Source organism: Erythrolamprus reginae, chromosome 1, assembly GCF_031021105.1.
Source record: "Erythrolamprus reginae isolate rEryReg1 chromosome 1, rEryReg1.hap1, whole genome shotgun sequence".
Lineage (NCBI taxonomy): Eukaryota > Metazoa > Chordata > Lepidosauria > Squamata > Dipsadidae > Erythrolamprus > Erythrolamprus reginae.
This window is the reverse complement of record NC_091950.1, coordinates 9,305,717-9,327,488: the sequence shown is the minus strand read 5'-3', so window position 1 is coordinate 9,327,488 and position 21,772 is coordinate 9,305,717. Positions and strand designations below refer to the sequence as shown.

The 21,772-nt window shown below is 44.0% G+C and overlaps 1 protein-coding gene across 2 annotated transcripts in view; it reads right to left on the bottom strand.

Annotated features, from left to right (window-relative positions):
* CREB3L3 (cAMP responsive element binding protein 3 like 3) overlaps positions 1-21,264 on the bottom strand; it is a 33,806-nt gene extending 12,542 nt beyond the window's left edge. Inside the window, exons 1-6 of one of the 2 annotated variants that reach the window (XM_070744067.1) lie at positions 21,062-21,264; positions 13,298-13,422; positions 10,521-10,824; positions 7,101-7,219; positions 5,766-5,900; positions 3,784-3,890 (exon numbers count right to left, since the gene is read on the bottom strand). In XM_070744067.1, the coding sequence (XP_070600168.1) occupies positions 3,784-3,890; positions 5,766-5,900; positions 7,101-7,219; positions 10,521-10,824; positions 13,298-13,420 (788 nt within the window). In that variant the 5' untranslated portion in view covers positions 13,421-13,422; positions 21,062-21,264. Of the gene's footprint in view, positions 1-3,783; positions 3,891-5,765; positions 5,901-7,100; positions 7,220-10,520; positions 10,825-13,297; positions 13,423-21,056 lie in introns of both variants that reach the window. The other variant, XM_070744076.1, reaches the window with a different exon arrangement.
* Positions 21,265-21,772: the final 508 nt, after the last annotated feature.

The following is a 21,772-nucleotide window of genomic DNA, read 5'->3' as shown; positions in this document are numbered from 1 at the left end:
AGCCCCATGTAGAGAGCATTACAGTAGTCGAACCTCGAGGTGATGAGGGCATGAGTGACTGTGAGCAATGAGTCCCGGTCCAGATAGGGCCGCAACTGGTGCACCAGGCGAACCTGGGCAAACGCCCCCCTCGCCACAGCTGAAAGATGTTGTTCTAATGTGAGCTGTGGATCGAGGAGGACGCCCAAGTTGCGGACCCTCTCTGAGGGGGTCAACAATTCCCCCCCCAGGGTGATGGACGGACAGATGGGATTGTCCTTGGGAGGCAGAACCCACAGCCACTCCGTCTTATCCGGGTTGAGCTTGAGTCTGTTGACACCCATCCAGGCCCCAACAGCCTCCAGGCACCGGCACATCACTTCCACCGCTTCGTTGACTGGGCATGGGGTGGAGATGTAAAGCTGGGTATCATCCGCATATTGATGATACCTCACCCCATGTCCTTGGATGATCTCGCCCAGCGGTTTCATGTAGATGTTGAATAGCAGGGGGGAGAGGACCGACCCCTGAGGCACCCCACAAGGGAGAAACCTAGGAGTCGACCTCTGGCCCCCCACTAACACCGACTGCGACCGGCCAGAGAGGTAGGAGGAGAACCACTGAAGAACAGTGCCTCCCACCCCCAGCCCCTCCAGCCGGTGCAGAAGGATACCATGGTCGATGGTATCGAAAGCCGCTGAGAGGTCAAGGAGCACCAGGACAGAGGATAAACCCCTGTCCCGGGCCCGCCAGAGATCATCCATCAACGCGACCAAAGCGGTTTCCGTGCTGTAACCGGGCCTGAAACCCGACTGCCGGGGACCTAGATAATCGGCTTCTTCCAAGGACCGCTGGAGCTGGAGTGCCACCACCTTCTCGACAACCTTCCCCATAAAGGGAAGGTTGGAGACTGGACGATAGTTATTAAGCACAGCTGGGTCCAGGGAGGGCTTCTTGAGGAGGGGGCGCACAAGCGCTTCTTTATAGAGTGATGGAAAAACTCCCCTCCCCAAGGAAGCGTTGGTAATCTCCTGGGCCCAGCTCCGTGTCACCTCCCTGCTGGCCGAAACCAACCAGGAGGGACACGGATCCAGTAAACAGGTGGCAGAACTCACAGCTCCAATGGCCTTGTCCACTTCATCAGGTGTCACCAGATCAAACTCTTCCCAGACAGGTGGACAAGTACGTGCCCCAGTCACCTCGACTGACTCGTTGTCAGTCGACTCTGTTTTACAATTGGAGTCGAGGTCGGCTCGGATCCGAGCGACTTTATCAGCGAAAAACGTGTTAAAGTCCTCGGCACTACTCTGTAAGGGCTCCCCAACTCCCCCCTGATTAAGAAGGGAGCGGGTCACCCTAAACAGAGCGGCCGGGCGGGATTCCGCTGATGCAATCAAGGCGGCATGGTACGCGCATCTTGCCGCCTTGAGCGCCACTTTGTAAGTCTTAATAAAAGCTCTTACAAGTGTTCGGTCGGATTCAGACCTACTCTTCCTCCATCGCTTCTCTAGACGTCTCTTCTGGCGTTTCAACTCCCGGAGCTCCTCGTTGAACCATGGAGCTCTACGGGGTCTAGCGCCTCGGAGAGGTCGCAAAGGCGCAATCCGGTCAAGAGCCTCCGCTGCGGCCTTGTTCCAGGCCTCCGCAAGAGACTCTGCCGAACTGTGGACAAGTGCCTCTGGTATAACCCCAAGCGCCGTCTGAAAGCCCTCAGGGTCCATCAGGCGTCTGGGGCGGAACATCTTAATTGGTTCCGCCTCCCTGCGGGGAAGGATTGGAGCCAGGAAGTCAAGCCGTAGTAGGAAATGGTCTGACCATGACAAAGGCAACGCATCTAAGCCCCTTAGTCTCAGACCATTACTCAGTTGCTCAGAAAGGAATACCATGTCAGGTGCGTGTCCTCCCTCGTGAGTCGGACCCTGAACTACTTGAGTCAGGTCCATGGCTGTCATGGTGGCCATGAACTCCTGTGCCAACCCAGAGGTTTCGCCGAGTGACGGCAGATTGAAGTCCCCCAGGACAATAAGTCCGGGGAACTCCACCACCAACCCGGCTACTTCCTCGAGTAGCACAGGCAGGGCTTTTGACACGCAGCTGGGAGGCAGGTACGTGAGAAATAAGCCCACCTGAACCCCTAAGTCCAACCTCATCAAGAGAGACTCGCAACCCGCAATTTCCGGAGCAATGAGTCTACGCAGGCAAAGGCTCTCCCTGGCAACAATAGCCACTCCTCCCCCCCTTCCCTGGGGTCGAGGTTGATGCCATATCTGAAACCCGGCTGGGCAAATTTCAGAGAGGGGAACACCTCCCTCCGGGCCCAGCCAGGTTTCAGTAATACAAGCCAGGTCGGCCTCCTCATCCAGGATCAGGTCCCGGATGAGGAGAGCTTTATTTACCACCGACCTGGCGTTGAGCAGCAGCAACCTGAGCCCAGGGCCAGAGTTACACTCATCACCAGTACCCATGGTATGCATGGTATGTCTGTATGTATGTTTGGTTTTTATAATAATGGGTTTTAACTGTTTTTAGTATTGGATTATTATTACAGTGGTCCCCCGAGTTTCGCGATCTCGAGCATTGCGAAACGCTATATCGCGATTTTTCAACCCGGAAGTAAAAACACCATCTGCGCATGCACGCCCTTTTTTCTATGGCCACGCATGCGTAGATGGCGCCGGGCAGATCAGCTGCTGGGCGGCTTCCCTGGGTCTTCCCCCTCTTGCTGGCGGGAGGGCGAGAAGCCCCCCCCAGCACCCGCTCGCCCGCCGTTCACCGCTCGCCCGCCCTTCGCCCAGCCACCCGCCGTTCGCTCGCTGCTCGCCCGGCCACCCGGGTTCGGGGGGGTGCTGGCAAGCCCCCCATGCCGGCGGCGACGTTTTAAAACAGCCGCGCGGCTTCCCAACTGAGTCCCGAAGCCAAACGTCAAAGGCGAACTTCCGCGTTTGGCTTCGGGACTCAGTTGGGAAGCCGCGCGGCTGTTTTAAAACATCGCCGCCGGCATGGGGGGCTTGCCAGCACCCCCCGGACCCCCAACCCGGGTTTGGGGGGCTGCTGGGAAGCCCCCCATGCCGGCGGCGACATTTTAAAACAGCCGCGCGGCTTCCCAACTGAGTCCCGAAGCCAAACGTCAAAGGCGAACTTCCGGAAGTTCGCTTCAGGACTCAGCTGGGAAGCGGCGCGAGCGAACGGCGTGGGCGGGTGAAGGGCGGGCGCGCGGGCAGGCAGGCGGCGGACAAGTGGTGGGCGGACAAGCGGCGGGCGCAGCAGCAGCGAGGAGTTTGCGTGGGCAGCGGGGAAACCCCAATCTTCGGCTCCTCGCTGCTGCGGCGGAAGTAAAAACACCATCTGCGCATGCGCAGATGGTGTTTTTACTTCCGCACCGCTACTTCGCGAAAAACCGATCATCGCGAGGGGTCCTGGAACGGAACCCTCGCGATAATCGGGGGACCACTGTATATGCTGTTTTATTATTGCTGTTAGCCGCCCCGAGTCTCCGGAGAGGGGCGGCATACAAATCCAATAAATAAATAAATAAGGTATCTGGACTTCAACTCCCAGAATTCCCCAGCCAGTGAATGCTGGCTGGGGAATTCTGGGAGTTGAAGTCCAGATATCTTCAACTTGCCAAGGTTGGGAAACACTGGTCTAGACCATCATAAGAGGAGGGTGGTGCCTAAAAAACCCTCACCAATGTTGTTTTACAAAATCTGCAAGTTCAGAACCAACCAATCTTCACCCATGGTCTAGTCTACCTTGTTGATGGTCGGATCCAACTCAAAACGAGGAAGGGGAAAAAGAACATACCGGCTTTCTAAACCATCGATGTATTCCTTCCGTTTTTTGCGACTTTCCTGAGCCGACTGTTTGTTCCGGATCTTTCGACGGATCTTCTTGAGAACGCGTTCTTCATACTGCCAAAGGCAAAGACAATTTCGCTATTCGTTTCATTTTTAACAATATCTGTTTTTTCAATATTATTATTTTATTTGACTGAAAGAGTAGTAGATGCTTGGAACAAACTTCCAGCAGAAAAAGACCTCACGGTCCATCTAGTCTGCCCTTATACTATTTCTTGTATTTTATCTTAGGATGGATATATGTTTATCCCAGGCATGTTTAAATTCAGTTACTGTGGATTTACCAACCACGTCTGCTGGACATTTGTTCCAAGGATCTACTATTTCAGTAAAATAATATTTTCTCACGTTGCTTTTGATCTTTCCCCCAACGAACCTCAGATTGTGCCCTCTTGTTCTTGTGTTCACTTTCCTATTAAAAACACTTCCCTCCTGAACCTTATTTAACTCTTTATCATATTTAAATGTTTCGATCCTGTCCCCCCTTTCCCTTCTGTCCTCCAGACTATACAGATACAAATTGATATTTTTTCAATCTGACCAATTGGGCTTTTACAGTGGGGATGTCCCTCTGACCTTCCTGCCAAGCATCTTAAAGCTCTGTTGGTAGAATTGGCATTAGACCTATGGTTGGAGGGTCACCACAACATGAGGAACTGTATTAAGGGATCGTGGCATTAGAAAGGTTGAGAACCTGTTTCTGTTTCTCAACCTTTCTAATGCCACGATCCCTTAATACAAACAGATACTCTTAAGAAAATTTTAGATTGTGCCGAGCTAGATATGATGACGAGAAGGTTAAACAATCAAGAATAATCAGAATTTTATGATATTTGGCAGAAGGTATATATTTGGGTAGGAAATAAAGGAAAAGAAATAAATGTATTATTTTGAATATCTGAATTTAGTAGATAAATCGTAATTGTTAGTGACTATTTACAATATATTATAAATATTAAATTCCTGACTTTTTTATTTTCTTTCTCTATTCTCTCTTGAGAATTTTTACATAGATGTTTACAATTTTTTTTACTTATGTCTATATTCATTATATCAAAAATTGATAGTTATGCATACCAGTGTTCCCTCTAATTTTTTTTGGGGGGGCGAAAAAGTATAGTGTCTGAGCGGCACAGAAATAATAAATAAATAAATAAATAAATAAATGAATGAATGAATGAATGAATGAATGAATGAATGAACGAATGAACGAACGAACGAACGAATAAACAAACAAACAAATAAAAAACCCACCCTGTTTTGCCTCAGAGAATTTCAAAATAAAATACTGTACTGTGTGTCTATAACATTGAGCTCATAATAGGGCAACTCTATCAATATCAAAATGCCACTTAATAAATAGTTGTGCTAGTTTCAAACTAGATTTTGATTTTCTTTCTCTCTTCCTTACTCCCATTCTTTTTCTTTCTCTTTTCCTTCCTCTCTTTTTTCTGTCTGTTTCTCTCTCTTCCTCTCTTCCTCTCTCTCTCCTTCCCTCTCACTCTTTCCCTCTCGGCTTCTGGGCAGGTTTGGAAAACTCTGAGTTGATGATGATTTTTAAGTGAGCGATTGCTCACTGCTCAGCTTAGAGGGAACTATGATGCATACTATATAGATGATGTAGTATAACAAAATGATTTTAACATTCTTTTTTTCTCTTATTACAATGATTACTTCTATTTTGAGCGGAGCGACTGTAGCTCCACTAAATGTTACATGTGGTGTTTGTTATGTGTGTCTTTCTTTTGAAAATTAATAAAATACAGTATTTTTTTTTAAAGAAAAGGTTGAGAACCACCGAGTTTAGGGCGTAGGGCAGACCCACATTAACAGCATCATCTGTCAATCTATTTGCTTGGTAGGCAAACTTTAGATAATTTTTTTTCTCAGATTACACCTGAGAAAAAGTGCAGCCTAGATATTGCTTACCTTGGTTAGTGGAAGCTGGGTTGGAAGCATCACACCTTCTTTAGCCAGCAATTTTTTCTCATCCTCAGTCAACAGAAGCTCTTGGCAGATCCCTGTGGCTTGTCTCATCACTGCGGAGTTGATAGCCTGCTGGTGCTAGAATGTCACACAAGGGAACCAACGAAATGGCCATTTAAAAAAAAAGAGTTTCTAGATAGCAGTCTACAAGTATATGAAGGGATGTCACAGAGAGGAGGGGATCACTTTATTCTCCAGGGCACCAGAGGGCTGGACGAGGAACAACGGCTGGAAGACCTCGGAGTCTTGGTGGACAATCAACTAAACATGAGCCAACAATGTGCAGCAGCAGCTAAAAAAGCCAACACAATCCTAAGCTGCATCAACAGGGGAACACACTCCAAGGGCTTTATAGGTCATAACCAACACTTTGAATTGTGACCGGAAACTGATTATATTAAACTAGCCCAGTTCCTGCAACCATTCTTCATATGTTTCAGCCTCCAGTGCCTTAATCATCTTTGTGGCTCTTCTCTGCACTCTTTCTAGAGTCTCAACATCCTTTTTGCATCGTGGCGACCAAAACTGGATGCAGTGTTCCAAGTGTGGCCTTATAAAGTGGTATTAACACTTCACGTGATCTTGATTCTATCCCTCTGTAATGCAACTTAGAACTGTGTTGGCTTTTTTGGGCATGGCTGGCTCAGTGATTGTCCACTACAAGATCCCTCTCCCAGTTATTATTATTATTATTATTTATTAGATTTGTATGCCTCCCCTCTCCACAGACTCGAGGTGGCTCACAACAGTGATAAAACAATATCTTATATTAAAAGTCTACTTCAATGGAGCCAGGAACCAGCATTCTACAGTACAGTACCAGCATGCTTAGTAATACCGTAACTGTAAAAACAATGAACTGCGTTTGGCGGGCCCCAGGGGAAGAGCCTTCTCTGTGGCGGCCCCGGCCCTCTGGAATCAACTCCCCCCAGAGATTAGAACGGCCCCCACCCTCCTTGCCTTTCGCAAATTACTGAAGACCCACCTTTGTCGCCAGGCATGAGGGAGTTAGGATATTCCTTCCCCTAGGCCATTACAAGTTATGCATGGTATGTTTGTGTGTATGTTTGGTTTTTATAATAAGGGTTTTTAGTTGTTTTATTAAATTGGATTGTTACATGCTGTTTTTTTTATCATTGTTGTTAGCCGCCCCGAGTCTGCGGACAGGGGCGGCATACAAATCCAATAAATAATAATAATAATAATAATAATAATAATAATAATAATAATAATAATAATAGATAGTCCCACCAGGGTCATGACGACTGAAATACTTGCCATTTCAGAGTTGTTTGAAAGGAGGAGATCCTTAATCGTGAGCATGCAGGAGGGTGGGTTGGGATGGCTGGCATCTGTTACTTGTGTCTCCTCTGGATAAAAACCACCAGCCCACAGATCTGCAAAGAAATTGAAGAGGGAACCTGATGATTAGGGAAGGAAAAACAAATCCAGCCTTTCAATGTTCTTGGAAATTGCTTTGGAGCAGATAAGATTTGTTCTTCCAGTACATTATTATCTTATCTGACTGAGGTCAGTCAGGGCTTTCTAGTTACTGGCTAATCTGAATTCTTGCGGTTGTTGTTGTTTGATAAATCCACTCCTCTTATGCCACCACCAGAGTTGAAATTTTGGGCTTGGACAACTTATAGAATTGACCTAAGCGTAGTACAGTGATACCTTGTCTTACAAACTTAATTGGTTCCGGAACGAGGTTCTTAAGGTGAAAAGTTTGTAAGATGAAACAATGTTTCCTATAGGAATCAATGAAAAAGCAATTAATGCGTGCAAGCCCAAAATTCACCCCTTTTGCCAGCCGAAGCGCCCATTTTTGCGCTGCTGGGATTTCCCTGAGGGTCCCCTCCATGGGAAACCCCACCTCTGGACTTCTGTGTTTTTGTGATGCTGCAGGGGAATCCCAGCAGGGGAATCCCAGCATCACAAAAACGAGCACTTCACTGGCAACGGAAGTCCAGAGGTGGTGTTTCCCAGCGAAGGGAGCATCAGTGAAATCGCAGCATCGCAAAAATACGGAAGTCCTTGAAACCCCACCTCCGGACTTCTGTGTTTTTGCGATTCCTCTGCAGCATCTCAAACACACGGAAGTCCAGAGGTGGGGTTTCCCATGGAGGGGAGCCTCAGGGGAATCCCAGCAGCGCAAAAACGGGTGCTTCGCTGGCAACGGAAGTCCAGAGGTGGGGCATCCCAGCGGCGGTGGTGGGTTTGTAAGGTGAAAATAGTTTGTAAGAAGAGGCAAAAAAATCTTAAACCCCGGGTTTGTATCTTGAAAAGTTTGTAAGACGAGGCGTTTGTAAGACAAGGTATCACTGTACATAATTTTTATTTATTATTTATTAATTAGATTTATATGCTGCCCTGGGGTTGGAAAGAGTCTAAAAAATGGACATTACAGAATTGGTACTGGTACATGGTGGATCACATTTATTTTGAAATCATGGAAATAAGATTAAACGATTTTGATGAAAATAAATTGGAGAAGCTGATGGTATGATGGAATAAGGTGAAAGATTATATGTTGAGTAGAATTTGTGACGAAAATGTGAAAAACAAACTCCAATCACTCTTTGAATAGTAAACGAATGCAAATTAGAGCTAAGGAAATAAAAGAATATAAACTAGTAAATATTTGAACCCCCCGCAATTGGTGGTGGTGGTGGTGGGATTGTCAGTCGGGTGATGGGCACATGCACTGTGCACTGTTTTATGTTTGTTTTATGTATTTTCAAATGTTCAAAACCAATAAAAAATATTTTTTAAAAAAATATTTATATGCTGCCCCTTCCCGAGGACTTGGGGCAGCTTACAACATATAAAATTATTTAATACAATGCCCTACCTGTCAATGACTATTTCAGTGTCAACCACAACAACCCACAAACACACAATAGATTATAAACTTAAGGTAAACCGCACCAAACTTGACTGCAGGAAATACGACTTCAGTAACCAAGTGGTCAATGCCAGGAATGAACTACCAGACTCTGTGGTTTGTTCCCCAAGCCCCCAAAACTTTAACCTTGAACCTGTCTACGGTGGACCTCACCCCATTCCTAAGAGGTCTGGTAGGGGCGTGCATAGGCGCACCAATGTGCTAACTGTCTCCTTTTATTCGTATCCATTTCCTGTGTCCATGTTTATACCTTTTTCTGTTATCTCATACATGCTCGACAAATAAATAAAACAAAATAAAATTAAGTCCGCGGGGAAGCCAGGTTCACGTTAACAACTGCGTTACTAATGTAACAACCGCAGCGATTCGCTTAACAAATACAGCAAGAAAAGTCATGAAATGGGCAAAGATTCACTTACGAACTGTCTCGCTTTGCAACATAAATCTGGGTCGTACATCGAGGACTACATGTAGGTCATGGAAGCCAATTTATACACCTTGTTTCTTTGGGGGTAACTACTCATGATCTATCTACATATATAATATTTATTTATTTATTTATTTATTCATTCATTCATTCATTCATTCATTCAATTTTTATGCCACCCTTCTCCTTAGACTCAGGGCGGCTTACAACATGTTAGCAATAGCACTTTTTTTTTTTAACAGAGCAAGGCTATTGCCCCCACAATCCGGGTCCTCATTTTACCCACCTCGGAGGGATGGAAGGCTGAGTCAACCTTGAGCTGGTGATGAGATTTGAACCGCTGACCTTCAAATCTACAAGTGGCCTGCAGTACAGCACTCTACCTGCTGCGCCACCCCGGCTCATATGTAATGATATCGTACTACCCTCCATGTATGCTAAGCTGTGTTTCTCATTTCTGACTCTGTTTACCAGAATATCAGAGTTGGAAGGGATCTCGGTGGTCTTCTAGTCCAACCCCTTTCACAAGTGACCTATGGGACCGTCATGCATCCCAGCGGCTGGTTAGGTCCCACAGTGTCGGCCTTCTCCAGGTCCTGTCAGCCAGACAATGTCATCTGGCGGGGCCTAGAAGAAGAGCCTTCTCTGTGGCGACCCCGGCCCTTTGGAATGAACTCCCTACAGAGATAGTTATAGTTATAGTTTATTAGATTTGTATGCCACCCCTCTCCGAAGACTCGGGGCGGCTCACAACATAACAGTGATACAATTCATTACAAATCCAATAGTAGAAAATTAAATCAATTTAAAAAACATTAATAACATAGTAAAATCCCCTAACTATACAATCATACACATTCAACCTAATCCATCATACAGTAAGGCTGAAAGCATAATAAAAAAGGGGGAAGAAGGTGGTAATTATCCCCATGCCTGGCGACAAAGGTGGGTCTTCAGCATTTTATGGAAGGCGAGGAGGGTGGGGGTTGTTCGAATCTCTGGAGGGAGTTGATTCCAGAGGGCCGGGGACACCACAGAGAAGGCTCTTCCCCTGGGTCCCGCCAGCCGACATTGTTTGGTCAACGGGACCAGGAGGAGGCCAACTCTGTGGGACCTAATCGGCCGCTGGGATTCGTGCAGCAGAAGGCGGTTTCGGAGATACGTACCGCCCCCTCCCTCCTGGTCTTTCGCAAAGTTTTGAAGACCTATCTTTGTCGGCGGGAATGAGGGTTCCAGTTGGGAAAAAAAAAGCACCTTTAGGACAATCATGACTTGGATGACTGAAACTCTCTGTAGACACGTCTCTCAAGTCCCCTGGTTCACCTGGTTTTTACATTCAAGGAAAGAAAAGCAGGGCACTCACTGAAGTCTATGGAGACATCCATCTCTCTCAGCTCAGCGGCTGGTCCTTTTAGGACAGGTAAGGCTTGGCGGGAATCCTGGCACGGTGCATACGCCAGGTCACCAGCTGAACTTCCATCCGAGTAGGCCTCCGGGCTTCCGATTGGAACGCAGTGTGGAGGGCTGTCCAGTTGATCAGAATTTGGATCCTCGGATATGCCGCTGTCGCTGGCCGCTGGAGACCAGCTGGGAGAATCTAGGACGCTGTTGGCCGCTCCTAAGATGGAGTTGATGAAGTCATCGTTCCCTTGGGGGTTCAGCAAATCCTACCGACAGAATGGAGAGTCTCTCCGTGAAAAAAGAGGCAACCTTAGAAAATCAACCTTCCTACAAGCAAATAAAGCTTCGACAGAGCAAACCCAAAACTAATGTCCTCTTGGAATGTTGCATACATTGTTAATATTATGCTGAATGTTTTAACCAGGCAATATAAGCCCTGGAACAGGATGGTCTCCATTTCTGCTTCATTGAAAAACAAGCCATTTTTGTCTGACTGATTGATTGATTGATTGATTGATTGATTGATTGATTGATTGATTGATTGGATTTATTTGTTTGTTTGTTTGTTTGTTTATTTATTAGATTTGTATGCCGCCCCTCTCCGCAGACTCGGGGCAGCTAACAACAGTAAAAAGACAATATAAACAAATCTAATATTAAAAGTAATTTTAAAAACCCCAATTTAAGGAACCAATCATACATACAGACATACCATGCATAAATTTTATAAGCCTAGGGGGAAGGGAATATCTCAATTCCCCCATGCCTGATGACAGAGGTGGGTTTTAAGAAGCTTACGAAAGGCAAGGAGGGTGGGGGCAACTCTGATATCTGGGGGGAGTTGGTTCCAGAGGGTCGGGGCTGCCACAGAGAAGGCTGTTCCCCTGGGTCCTGCCAAACGACATTGTTTAGTCGACGGGACCCAGAGAAGGCCAAATCTGTGGGACGTAACTGGTCACTGGGATTCATGCAGCATATGCCGCCTCTCTCCAAAGACTTGGGGATTCTTAATTGTAAAGAGGGCACTACCCAATAAGAACAACATGTAGTAAAATTTAAGACCAGAATTAAGTTTCAACAAGTTCCGACCAGTTCTGGAGAACAGGTAATGAAAATTTTGAGTAGTTCTGAGAACCAGTAAATGCCACCTCTGACTTGCCCGATCCCCATCTTTTCTCTGCCTTCCAAGTCCCAGCTGATTGGGAGGAAATGGAGTTTTTGCAGTATCCTTCCCCTGCCATGCCCACCAACTAGTAGTAAAAAAAAAAAATTGAATCCCATGACTGCTCTGAAAGTTCCTCCGTGCTCTCTGAGTTTAATTGTTTTTGTTAGAAATTCTGTTCAGAGCAAACACAATCACCATGTGCCTTACTGCTCAACTATGAAACTGTAACAGGAAACAGGAAACTCTATTCTGAACAAAAAGGCATAGAGTACTGTATATGCCATATATCCAAACTTGTAAATGCTGCCATCTACTGGCTGGATGCTACTGTAATTGTTGATAGAAACACAGTACATTCCAACCATGAATTCCAACCGTTTTTTTGCAGGCGTTTCATTACTCAAACTAGTTAACAACATCAGTGGTTGACTAGTGGTCGAAGAAGGCTCAACCCAGCCACTTCTTCATTGTAGTGAAACTCCTCTTTGAAAGGACAATCTAGGGGGGGGGGGGAATTTCCTGTACATCATCTTGTAAAGAATAACCTTGCATCGACGCACACCCAAAACCGCTCCCTCCATGGCTTCGGAGCCTCCAGTCTTGCAATCCTGTGCAGGAAGGAAGAGGTTTGCTCCAAAGCTGCAGCAGAGCGTTGCACAAGGAGACCTCTACAGCTATGGTATCATTTCATTTGCTGGAGGTGGCACTCACAAGGTAGCTGTCCCATGGATGGAATTGCCTTCTGCATACTGTCACCGTTAGGTAAGGAGGGTGCGAGGTGTGTTGGGTGCTTCGCTTGGCCTCCTGCTGCTTCTGCAGCCACCATTGATGCAAAAGCAGCCATGTTTGCTAAAAGTGGCTGTTTTGAGTGGCACCTGCGAAGCAACTGTTTCATGGATGGTGGAATGGCCTGTTGCGACCCTTCCAACTCTGTTTTCCTACTCTATTCTATTCTATTTCCATTTCCATTTCTATTTCATTCCGTTTTTTCTATTCTATTCTATTCTATTTTTTATATTCTATTTCTATACTGCTCAAAGAAATAAAGTGAACACTCAAATAACACACCAATGAAATATTCTCACGGAACACTTTGCTCCGTACAAAGTTGAATGTGCACAACAGCAGGTGAAATTGATTGTCAATCAGTGTTGCTTCCTAAGTGGACAGTTTGATTTCACTGACGTTTGATTTACTTGGAGTTATATTGTGTTGTTTAAGTGTTGCCTTTATTTTTTTGAGCAGTGTATTTCTATTCCTATTCCATTCCATTCTATTTTTTTCATTCCTATTTCTATTATTTCTATTTCTATTATTTCTCTCTATTCCATTCCATTTTTTTCTATTCTATTTCTCTTTCTATTTGTATTTCTATTTCATTCCATTCCACCACGATTGTTTAAGTTCCTCTTATTTGTGATATTACCCTTCAAGAGTTGGGCCAAGTTTTCGTCCGAGCATTGGATATTTTCAATACTTTTGGCCAGAATGGAGCAGTTAACCCTCTTCTCTTGCGTCTTGCTCAGCTGTGGTGTCCCACCCACCCTTTCTCCACCCCGGTGCCATCTGCTCACCCTGCCTTCCTGTGCCATCCAAGGGGCCTCTGAGGATCCCAGCTCCACATTGCGAAGGACTCCATCCTGCCCATCAAAGAGCAGGTCCAGCAACTCCATGCCATCAAGACTGGGGCAGGCCATGACTGCAAGAGAGAGAAGACGAGTTAAGAGGCTTGGGAGCAGCTGCTACTTAGGCGGAATTGGGTGGACCCAACAGACATGGGAGTTCGTCGAACCTGTGAATGGAAACCAAACCTACCAGGCAAACTAATGCATCAACTCAGGTGTCACCTTATACCCTGATAGGTGCTTTGGCCTGCCAGATTCAGACAGTGAGGAGGTTGGGAGGGAACTGTCCTGGAGTTTGAGGAAGGCTCGGATGAGTGCTCTACATCCAAGGCAGAGATGGGGCCAGGGCAGCCTGACAGTTAACAACTGCCTTTGGAGTCACAAATCAGTGAGGCAGAAGAACAGATGGAGCCTCTTCCCAGTGTGTGCATGCACAGCTATGGAACAAGGGTCGACTTGGGAGTAAGGCCACAGGTGGATGATGAATGGCCCCTCCCACAGGGAATAAAAGAGGAGTGAGAGGGGAGGGGAGTTTGCATGAGACAATTAGTTCACTTAATTGGTCTGTGCAGGGTCGCCATCAGGAATTTTGGGGCCCCATACAGCCTAAGTGTCACCCCCCCCCCCGCCATTTTAAAACTACTGCCCCCCAAATCCCGTGCCATGCCACCATGGCCACACACCCTGGGCAAGCCCTCCCCCGGCCCTCTGAGGTCAAACACAGCCCTGATGTGGCCCTCAACGAAATTGAGTTTGACACCCCTGGCCTAGAGGCTAAATCCTATGACCAAGGGCTAAGAGAACGAGTATGTTTATCTCAACAAATAGAAAACTGAGGGAGAATATAATAGTAGTTTCCCAATCCTTAAAGGGCTGCCACAGAGCAGATGGCATCTATTTATTCTGCACGCCACCTGAAGGTAGTACAAGAAGCAATGGGCAGAACCTCACCTAGAAGAAATGCAATGTGGAAATAAGGAAAAACTTGGGACTGGGCAGCATAAAAAGAAAAAATAAATAAGTAAGTAAGTAAGTAAGTAAGTAAGTAAACAAACAAACAAACAAATAAATAAGTCCCTTCTTTTTTTATTAAAAGAAATTAATAATTAAAAAAACCCAAAATCCATTACTATTAAAACTAAAACAACTAGCAAAACTATTAATAAAAACAGGTGAGGGCTGGGTTTTTTTCCTCTGTTTGTTATTTAAGTGCTTTTACCATATGCTTTAAATCAAGAGTCACTTCTCTCTCTGTTTCTCTCTCTTTCCTGTCATTCTCTGCCTCAATCATTTTCTCATTTCTCTTTTTTCTCCCCTTTTTTCTATCATTTCTCTCTCTCTCTTCCTTCCACTCTTCTCTCTCTTTCTTCCTCTCTCTCACTCTCTTCCTTCCTCTCTCATCTCTCTTTCTTTCTCTCTCTCTCTATCTTGCTTTCTTCCTCTCTCACACTCTCTTCCTTCCTCTCTCATCTCTCTCTTTCTTTCTTTCTTTCTCTCGCTTTCTCTCTCTTGCTTTCTTCCTCTCTCTCACTCTCTTCCTTCCTCTCTCATTCCTTTCTTTCTCTCTTTCTTTCTTTCTCTCTCTCTCTCTTGCTTTCTTCCTCTCCCACACTCTCTTCCTTCCTCTCTCATCTCTCATCTATCGGCGGCCCTGGGTCTGTGACTCTCAGAAACTCTTTGCCAAGTTTTGAAGGTATCGGCCTGGCAGCTCTCCAGGCCAGATAAGATCCGTGACTGTAAATCTATTCTCGAAAGACTTTGCTGGATGCAAATGAGAAGAATTCACAGCAACTTAATAAAAATGTGGGTTTTTTTGTCGGGACAAGGAGTCTACTTTGTAGTTTGGGAACACCTAGGAAAGGACAATAAGGTTAGCTGGTTTGTCCTAGCAGATTATGGGAAAGTAGCAATTATTTATTTTTATTTATTTATTTATTTGTTGTTAGAGTTGAAAGGGACCATGCAGGTCATCAAGTCCAACCCCCTGCCTGAGCAGGAATCCTATAGCATCCCAGCCAAATGGCAGTCCACTGGTTGATCGCTCTGACCGTCAGGAAGTTTTTCCTTATTTCTAGATTGAATCTCTCCTTGGTCAGTTTCCAGCTGTTGTTCCTCGTCCGGCCCTCTGGTGCTCTGGAGAATAGAGTGACCCCTTCCTCTCTGTGGCAACCCCTCGTATACCTGTATACTGCTATCATGTCCCCTCTGGCCCTCCTTTTCTCTAGGCTATCCATGCCCAGTTCCCACAATCTCTCTTTGTAAGTCTTGGTTTCAAGTCCCCTAATCATTTTGGTTGCTCTTTTCTGCACCTTCTCCAGAGTTTCAATGTCTCTTTTGAAGTGTGAATTATGACTTATTCCCAGGTTTATATTATGGATGCTCTGGTGTATGACTCCAACCAGATTACTGTTCAATTACAAAAGTGCTTCTCAATTATTTTATGTTACACCTTCCCTAGGAAAAAGTAAACATTTTTCGCCACCCCCAAACTTTCTGATCTGGACCCCAATAGAATGTTAGTGTTTGCATACTGATGTTGGTTTAGGTCTGGAGTTCGGACCTTTGAGACAAACATCTCTTTACCCATTTAGTTTAACAAAAGATCCCAGGAAAAACACAAAATCTTTTCGAAATCTTTCAGAGACAAATGACTTCGGTATTATTGAATACAGTATTATAAGGACAGTATCAGACATCTTACAATTGTACTCACGAACTGACAATACACTGATCTGTTTCTGTGTTTTTTTAATATGTATATAATTCAATAAAAATCTACTAAAAAATAAAGAAGGATAGTATTAATATTAGAAAAAACTTGGTGGCTGATTTTTACTTTTATTTGTAAGGCCACAGAAGACTACATTTTCAACTCCTAGCATTTTTTTGTGAGGGGGGATGTCTTGAATGAAATTATTCTTCTTATTAAATTTATTTGCTGCCTATCTCGCCATGGGACTACTCTAGGCAGCTCACAACTATAAAAAGAAAAAAAGGAAAAAAGGAAGAGAAGAAATGAAAGAAGAAAAAGAGGTTTGGAAAGAAGAAATGGAAACCAAATTCAGACAAAGCGAAAGTAAAATAATTGGGCGATAAAATAAACAAGGAACAAAAAAACCCCAAGAGAATAAATCGATACCAGTAAAAACAAAACCAACCCTCCATATTCTCTACCAATTCATGTAAACAAACAGGATGACAACACTTATTCAAAGACAGATTCCCGTTTTCATAGAAACATAGAAGACTGATGGCAGAAAAAGACCTCATGGTTCATCTAGTCTGCCCTTAGACTCTTTCCTGGATTTTATCTTACGAAGGGTATATATTTATCCCAGGCATGTTTAAATTCAGTTACTGTGGATTTACCAACCACATCTGCTGGGAGTTTGTTCCAAGCATCTACTACTCTAAAATAATATTTTCTCACATTGTTTCTTATCTTTCCCCCCAACTAACCTCAGATTGTGCCCCCTTGTTATTGGGTTCACTTTCCTATTAAAAACACTTCCCTCTGAACCTTATTTAACCCTTTAACATATTTAAACGTTTTGATCATGTCCCCCCTTTCCCTTCTGTCCTCCAGACTATACAGATTGAGTTCATTAAGTCTTTCCTGATACGTTTTATGCTTAAGACCTTCCACCATTTTTGTATCCCATTTGGAAACATTAAACTGCAGTTTCCATTGCTTTGACCACTTATCTAGTAAAGCTAAATCATTTGCCATATTACAGACGCCTCCAGGAATATCAACCGTATTGCACACTTTAGAGTCATCGGCAAATAGGTAAACCTTCCCTACCAAATCTTCCCCTACGTCACTGACAAACATATTAAAAAGAATAGGACCCAGAACAGACCTCTACGGCACACCGCTTGTAACCAGTCTTTCCTCATAATACTCGCCATTAACAACAACTCTCTGATGTCTACACTTCAGCCAGCTGCAAATCCACTGAACTATACAGGGGTTAAATCCAATCTTCACTAACTTATCTATCAGCTTTTTATGTGTAACCAAGGCTTTGCTGAAGTCCAGATAGGCAATATCCACAGCACCACCTTCATCCAACACCTTCATAACATAGTCAAAGAAATAAATGAGACTAGACTAGACTAAAGTAGAATAGAATGGAATGGAATAGAATAGGATAGAATAGAATAGAATAAAATAGGATAGAATACTTATCAATAATGGTGTTTGCTTAATGACCCCCAAATCAGGTCTGCTCTGGTGGGTGGCTTAACGTATTCTGGGCTTCATTATGGTTGTAAGTTAATGGCTACCTGTACTACATGGTATTGTTTCTAAAAAGGGGGGTATAACCACAACTGAGACCGACAGTGTGTCAATAAATACACTCTACGCATAGAGGATACTGTTGACTAAGCTGCTGAGGGAACAGGACAGAACAGGGATGGGGTGGACCAGAATTTCCATTGCTAAGCACGGTGGTTAGAATAGAATAGAATAGAATAGAATAACAGAGTTAGAAGGGACCTTGTCCAACCCCCTGCTTAGGCAGGAAACCCTACACTACTTCAGACAGATGGTTATCCAACATCTTCTTAAAAACTTCCATTGTTGGATCATTCACAACTTCTGGAGGCAAGTAGTTCCACGGATTAATTGTTGTAACTGTCAGGAAATTTCTCCTTAGTTCTAAGTTGCTTCTCTCCTTGTTTACTTTCCACCCATTGTTTCTTATTCTACTGCCAGGTGCTTTGGAGAATAGTTTGACTCCCTCGTCTTTGTGACAGCCCCTGAGATATTGGAAAGCTCCTATCATGTCACCCCTTGTCCTGCTTTTTGTTAAAACTAGACATAGCCAATTCCAGTAACAGTTCTTCATATGTTTTAGCCTCCAGTCCCCTAATCCAGTGTTTCCCAACCTTGGCCACTTGAAGATATCTGGACTTCAACTCTCAGAATTCTGGGAGTTGAAGTCCAAATATCTTCAAGTGGCCAAGGTTGGGAAACACTGCCCTAATCATCTTTGTAATCAGAAATATTTGTCTTATTTCTGTATTAAGAAATGAATCTGTGTATTGACAGGGATGTATCTCTTTACCTCCAGAAATACGCAAAAAGATTTGAGGATAACTATGTGCAGAAAAACCAAAATACTGTATGTTTATTTTCAATTAATAGTCTAATCTAGCGAAAAGGAGGACTGGTGTGAGATGATAGCAGTCTTCCAATATCTCAGGGGCTGCCACAAAGAGGAGGGTGGTCAACTTATTTTCCAAAGCACCAGAAGGCTGACCAGAATCAATGCATGGAACTAATCAAGGAGAGGGGCAGCCTGGATCTAAGGAGACATTTCCTGATGGTGAAGACAATTTAATCAGTGGAACTTCATAACTTGTGGATGCTCCAACACTCCAAGACCTCCAAGCTCCCTTCTGGCTGTTATTCCATTAATAAATAACAATTAATGCATTCCTGGCAACAATAGATATCCCACAGTTAAGACTAAACGTCTGTATTTATTCTTCCAGTTTTCACCCAATACAATTCTACTTTCAAAGACATAGAAACATAGAAACATAGAAGACTGATGGCAGAAAAAGACCTCATGGTCCATCTAGTCTGCCCTTATACTATTTTCTGTATTTTATCTTACAATGGATATATGTTTATCCCAGGCATGTTTAAATTCAGTTACCAACCACGTCTGCTGGAAGTTTGTTCCAAGGATCTACTACTCTTTCAGTGAAACAATATTTTCTCACGTTGCTTTTGATCTTTCCCCCAACGAACTTCAGATTGTGTCCCCTTGTTCTTGTGTTCACTTTCCTATTAAAAACACTTCCCTCCTGGACCTTATTTAACCCTTTAACATATTTAAATGTTTCGATCATGTCCCCCCTTTCCCTTCTGTCCTCCAGACTATACAGATTGAGCTCATTAAGTCTTTCCTGATAGGTTTTTATGCTTAAGACCTTCCACCATTCTTGTAGCCAGTCTTTGGACCCATTCAATTTTGTCAATATCTTTTTGTAGGTGAGGTCTCCAGAACTGGACACAGTATTCCAAATGTGGTCTCAATACATTAGCAGCTTTAAAAAAAATGTAGTTTAAAAAAAAGTGGAAGAAATCTGAATCGTTTGGGGTACTTCTAATCTGAGGCTGGTCTTCTGAAAACTGGAATGCTCTACCCGACTCTGTGTTTTTGTCCCCATACCCCAAAAAAATTTAACTTTAGACTGTTTACAGTCGGACCCCTCCCCGTTTCTAAAAGATCTGTAAGGGGTGTGCATAAGCACACCGTTGTGTCTACCATCCCTGTCATACTGTCCGATTGTCCTCTTTTATCGTTACTTTTTGCTTATGTTATGTTTATGCAAACTACTACTATCCTATACATTTGACAAATAAATTTTAAAAACTACAGTTTGCTTCCTTGCCTATCACCTTCTGATTATCAGACTTATCTCCATGTACCACTCGCTTTGTGCGTGTTTCTCTTCTCCGCATACACACAGCCCTGACCTCTGACCTCTTATTTGTCCTGCACTTGTTTCCAAACATGGTACCTGTTGAGTTTAATTGAGCATGGAGAACTTATCAAATTTGCAGGTGACACCAAACTGGCAGGAATAGCCAACACTCCAGAAGATAGGTGTAAAATACAGAAGGATCTTGACAAACATGAACAATGGGCGCTATCTAACAAAAGATCAAAAGCAACGTGAGAAAATATTATTTCACTGAAAGAGTAGTAGATCCTTGGAACAAACTTCCAGCAGACGTGGTTGATAAATCCACAGTAACTGAATTTAAACATGCCTGGGATAAACATATATCCATTGTAAGATAAAATACAGGAAATAGTATAAGGGCAGACTAGATGGACCATGAGGTCTTTTTCTGCCGTCAGTCTTCTATGTTTCTAAATGAAATTCAATGATGAAAAAAGTGAGGTTCTACATTGAGGCAAGACAAACAAAACGCACAGGTACAGTATATGTGGTACATTGCTCAACAATAGTAACTGTGAAAGGGATCTTGGAGTCCCAGTTGACAACCATTTAAATGTGAGCCAGCCGTGTGCAGCAGCTGCCAAAAAAGCCATCACAGTTCTAGGCTGCATTAACAGAGGGATAGAATCAAGATCACATGAAGTGTTAATACCACTTTATAAAGCCTTGGTAAGGGCACACAAGGAACACTGCATTCAGTTTTGGTCGCCATGATGCAAAAAGGATGTTGAGACTCTAGAAAGAGTGCAGAGAAGAGCAACAAAGACGATTAGGGGACTGGAGGCTAAAACATATGAAGAACAGTTGCAGGAACTAGTTGAATGAAAAGAAGGACCAGGGGAGACATGATAGCAGTGTCCCAATATCTCAGGGGTTGCCACAAAGAAGAGGGAGTCAACCTATTCCCCAAAGTACCTGAGGGTAGAACAAGAAGCAATGGGTGGAGACTAAACAAGTAGAGAAGTAACTTAGAACTAAGGAGAAATTTCCTGACAGACAGAACAGTTAATCAGTGGAACAGCTTGCCTCCAGAAGTTGTGAATACCCCAACACTGGAATTTTTAAGCAGAAGTTGGATAACCATCTGTGTAGGGTTTCCTGCCTAAGCAGGGGGTTCGACTAGAAGACCTCCAAAGTCCCTTCCAACTCTGTTGTTGTTGTTGTTGTTATTATTATTATTATTAATTTGCAGGGGGGGAAATAACCGAGATTGCACCACCTTACCCACTCCTGAGAATGTTCTCCAGAGTTGATTCGGTTGAGCCAATTGTTTCCAACCCAAAACGCTTCCCCTGCTGCGAAGTTTGAATACGGTTATTTTCTTCTCTGGTCTCCGCGATCCGTCTGTCCAGTCAAAACCTCTCTTTTTTCCCCCCTATTAGGTGGCAAAGTTTAAACTCCAACAATGCAAAAATAGCGTCAGGCTCATTAAATCCCTCCCTTTTGTCCGGCATTCCAATGGGATAAAGACTGTTAGCTCAGCGGGCAGAGACATAAAACTAGTCAGGCAATCATAACTGGGACAAATTGGGTAACCATTATCTAAATAACTTTAGTCTATCCTGCCTTTCCTTTCTAATTTGAGTGGGCGGGTGGGCTGAGAGGTCCAAAGTCTTTGGCTGGGCTGTGTCGCAGTGACCTTCTACCTACTTTTCAAAAATAATTTTCTCTCTTCTCTTTGCTCAAGGAAACAATAGTGAACCCATTAATTGGATTTTAACCACAGTGGCCTATCAATCTCAGCAGTTTATAAAGGCTATGAGAACTTACTAGGAAAACACAAAACTGCACAGGGAGCTTGGCTTATGCTCAACTCAACTACTGTTTTATGCTCAGCTCAACTACTTGATTTATGCTCAGCTCAACTACTTGATTTATGTTCAGTTAAACTACTTGGTTTATGTTCAACTCAACTACTAGCTTATCTCAACTCAA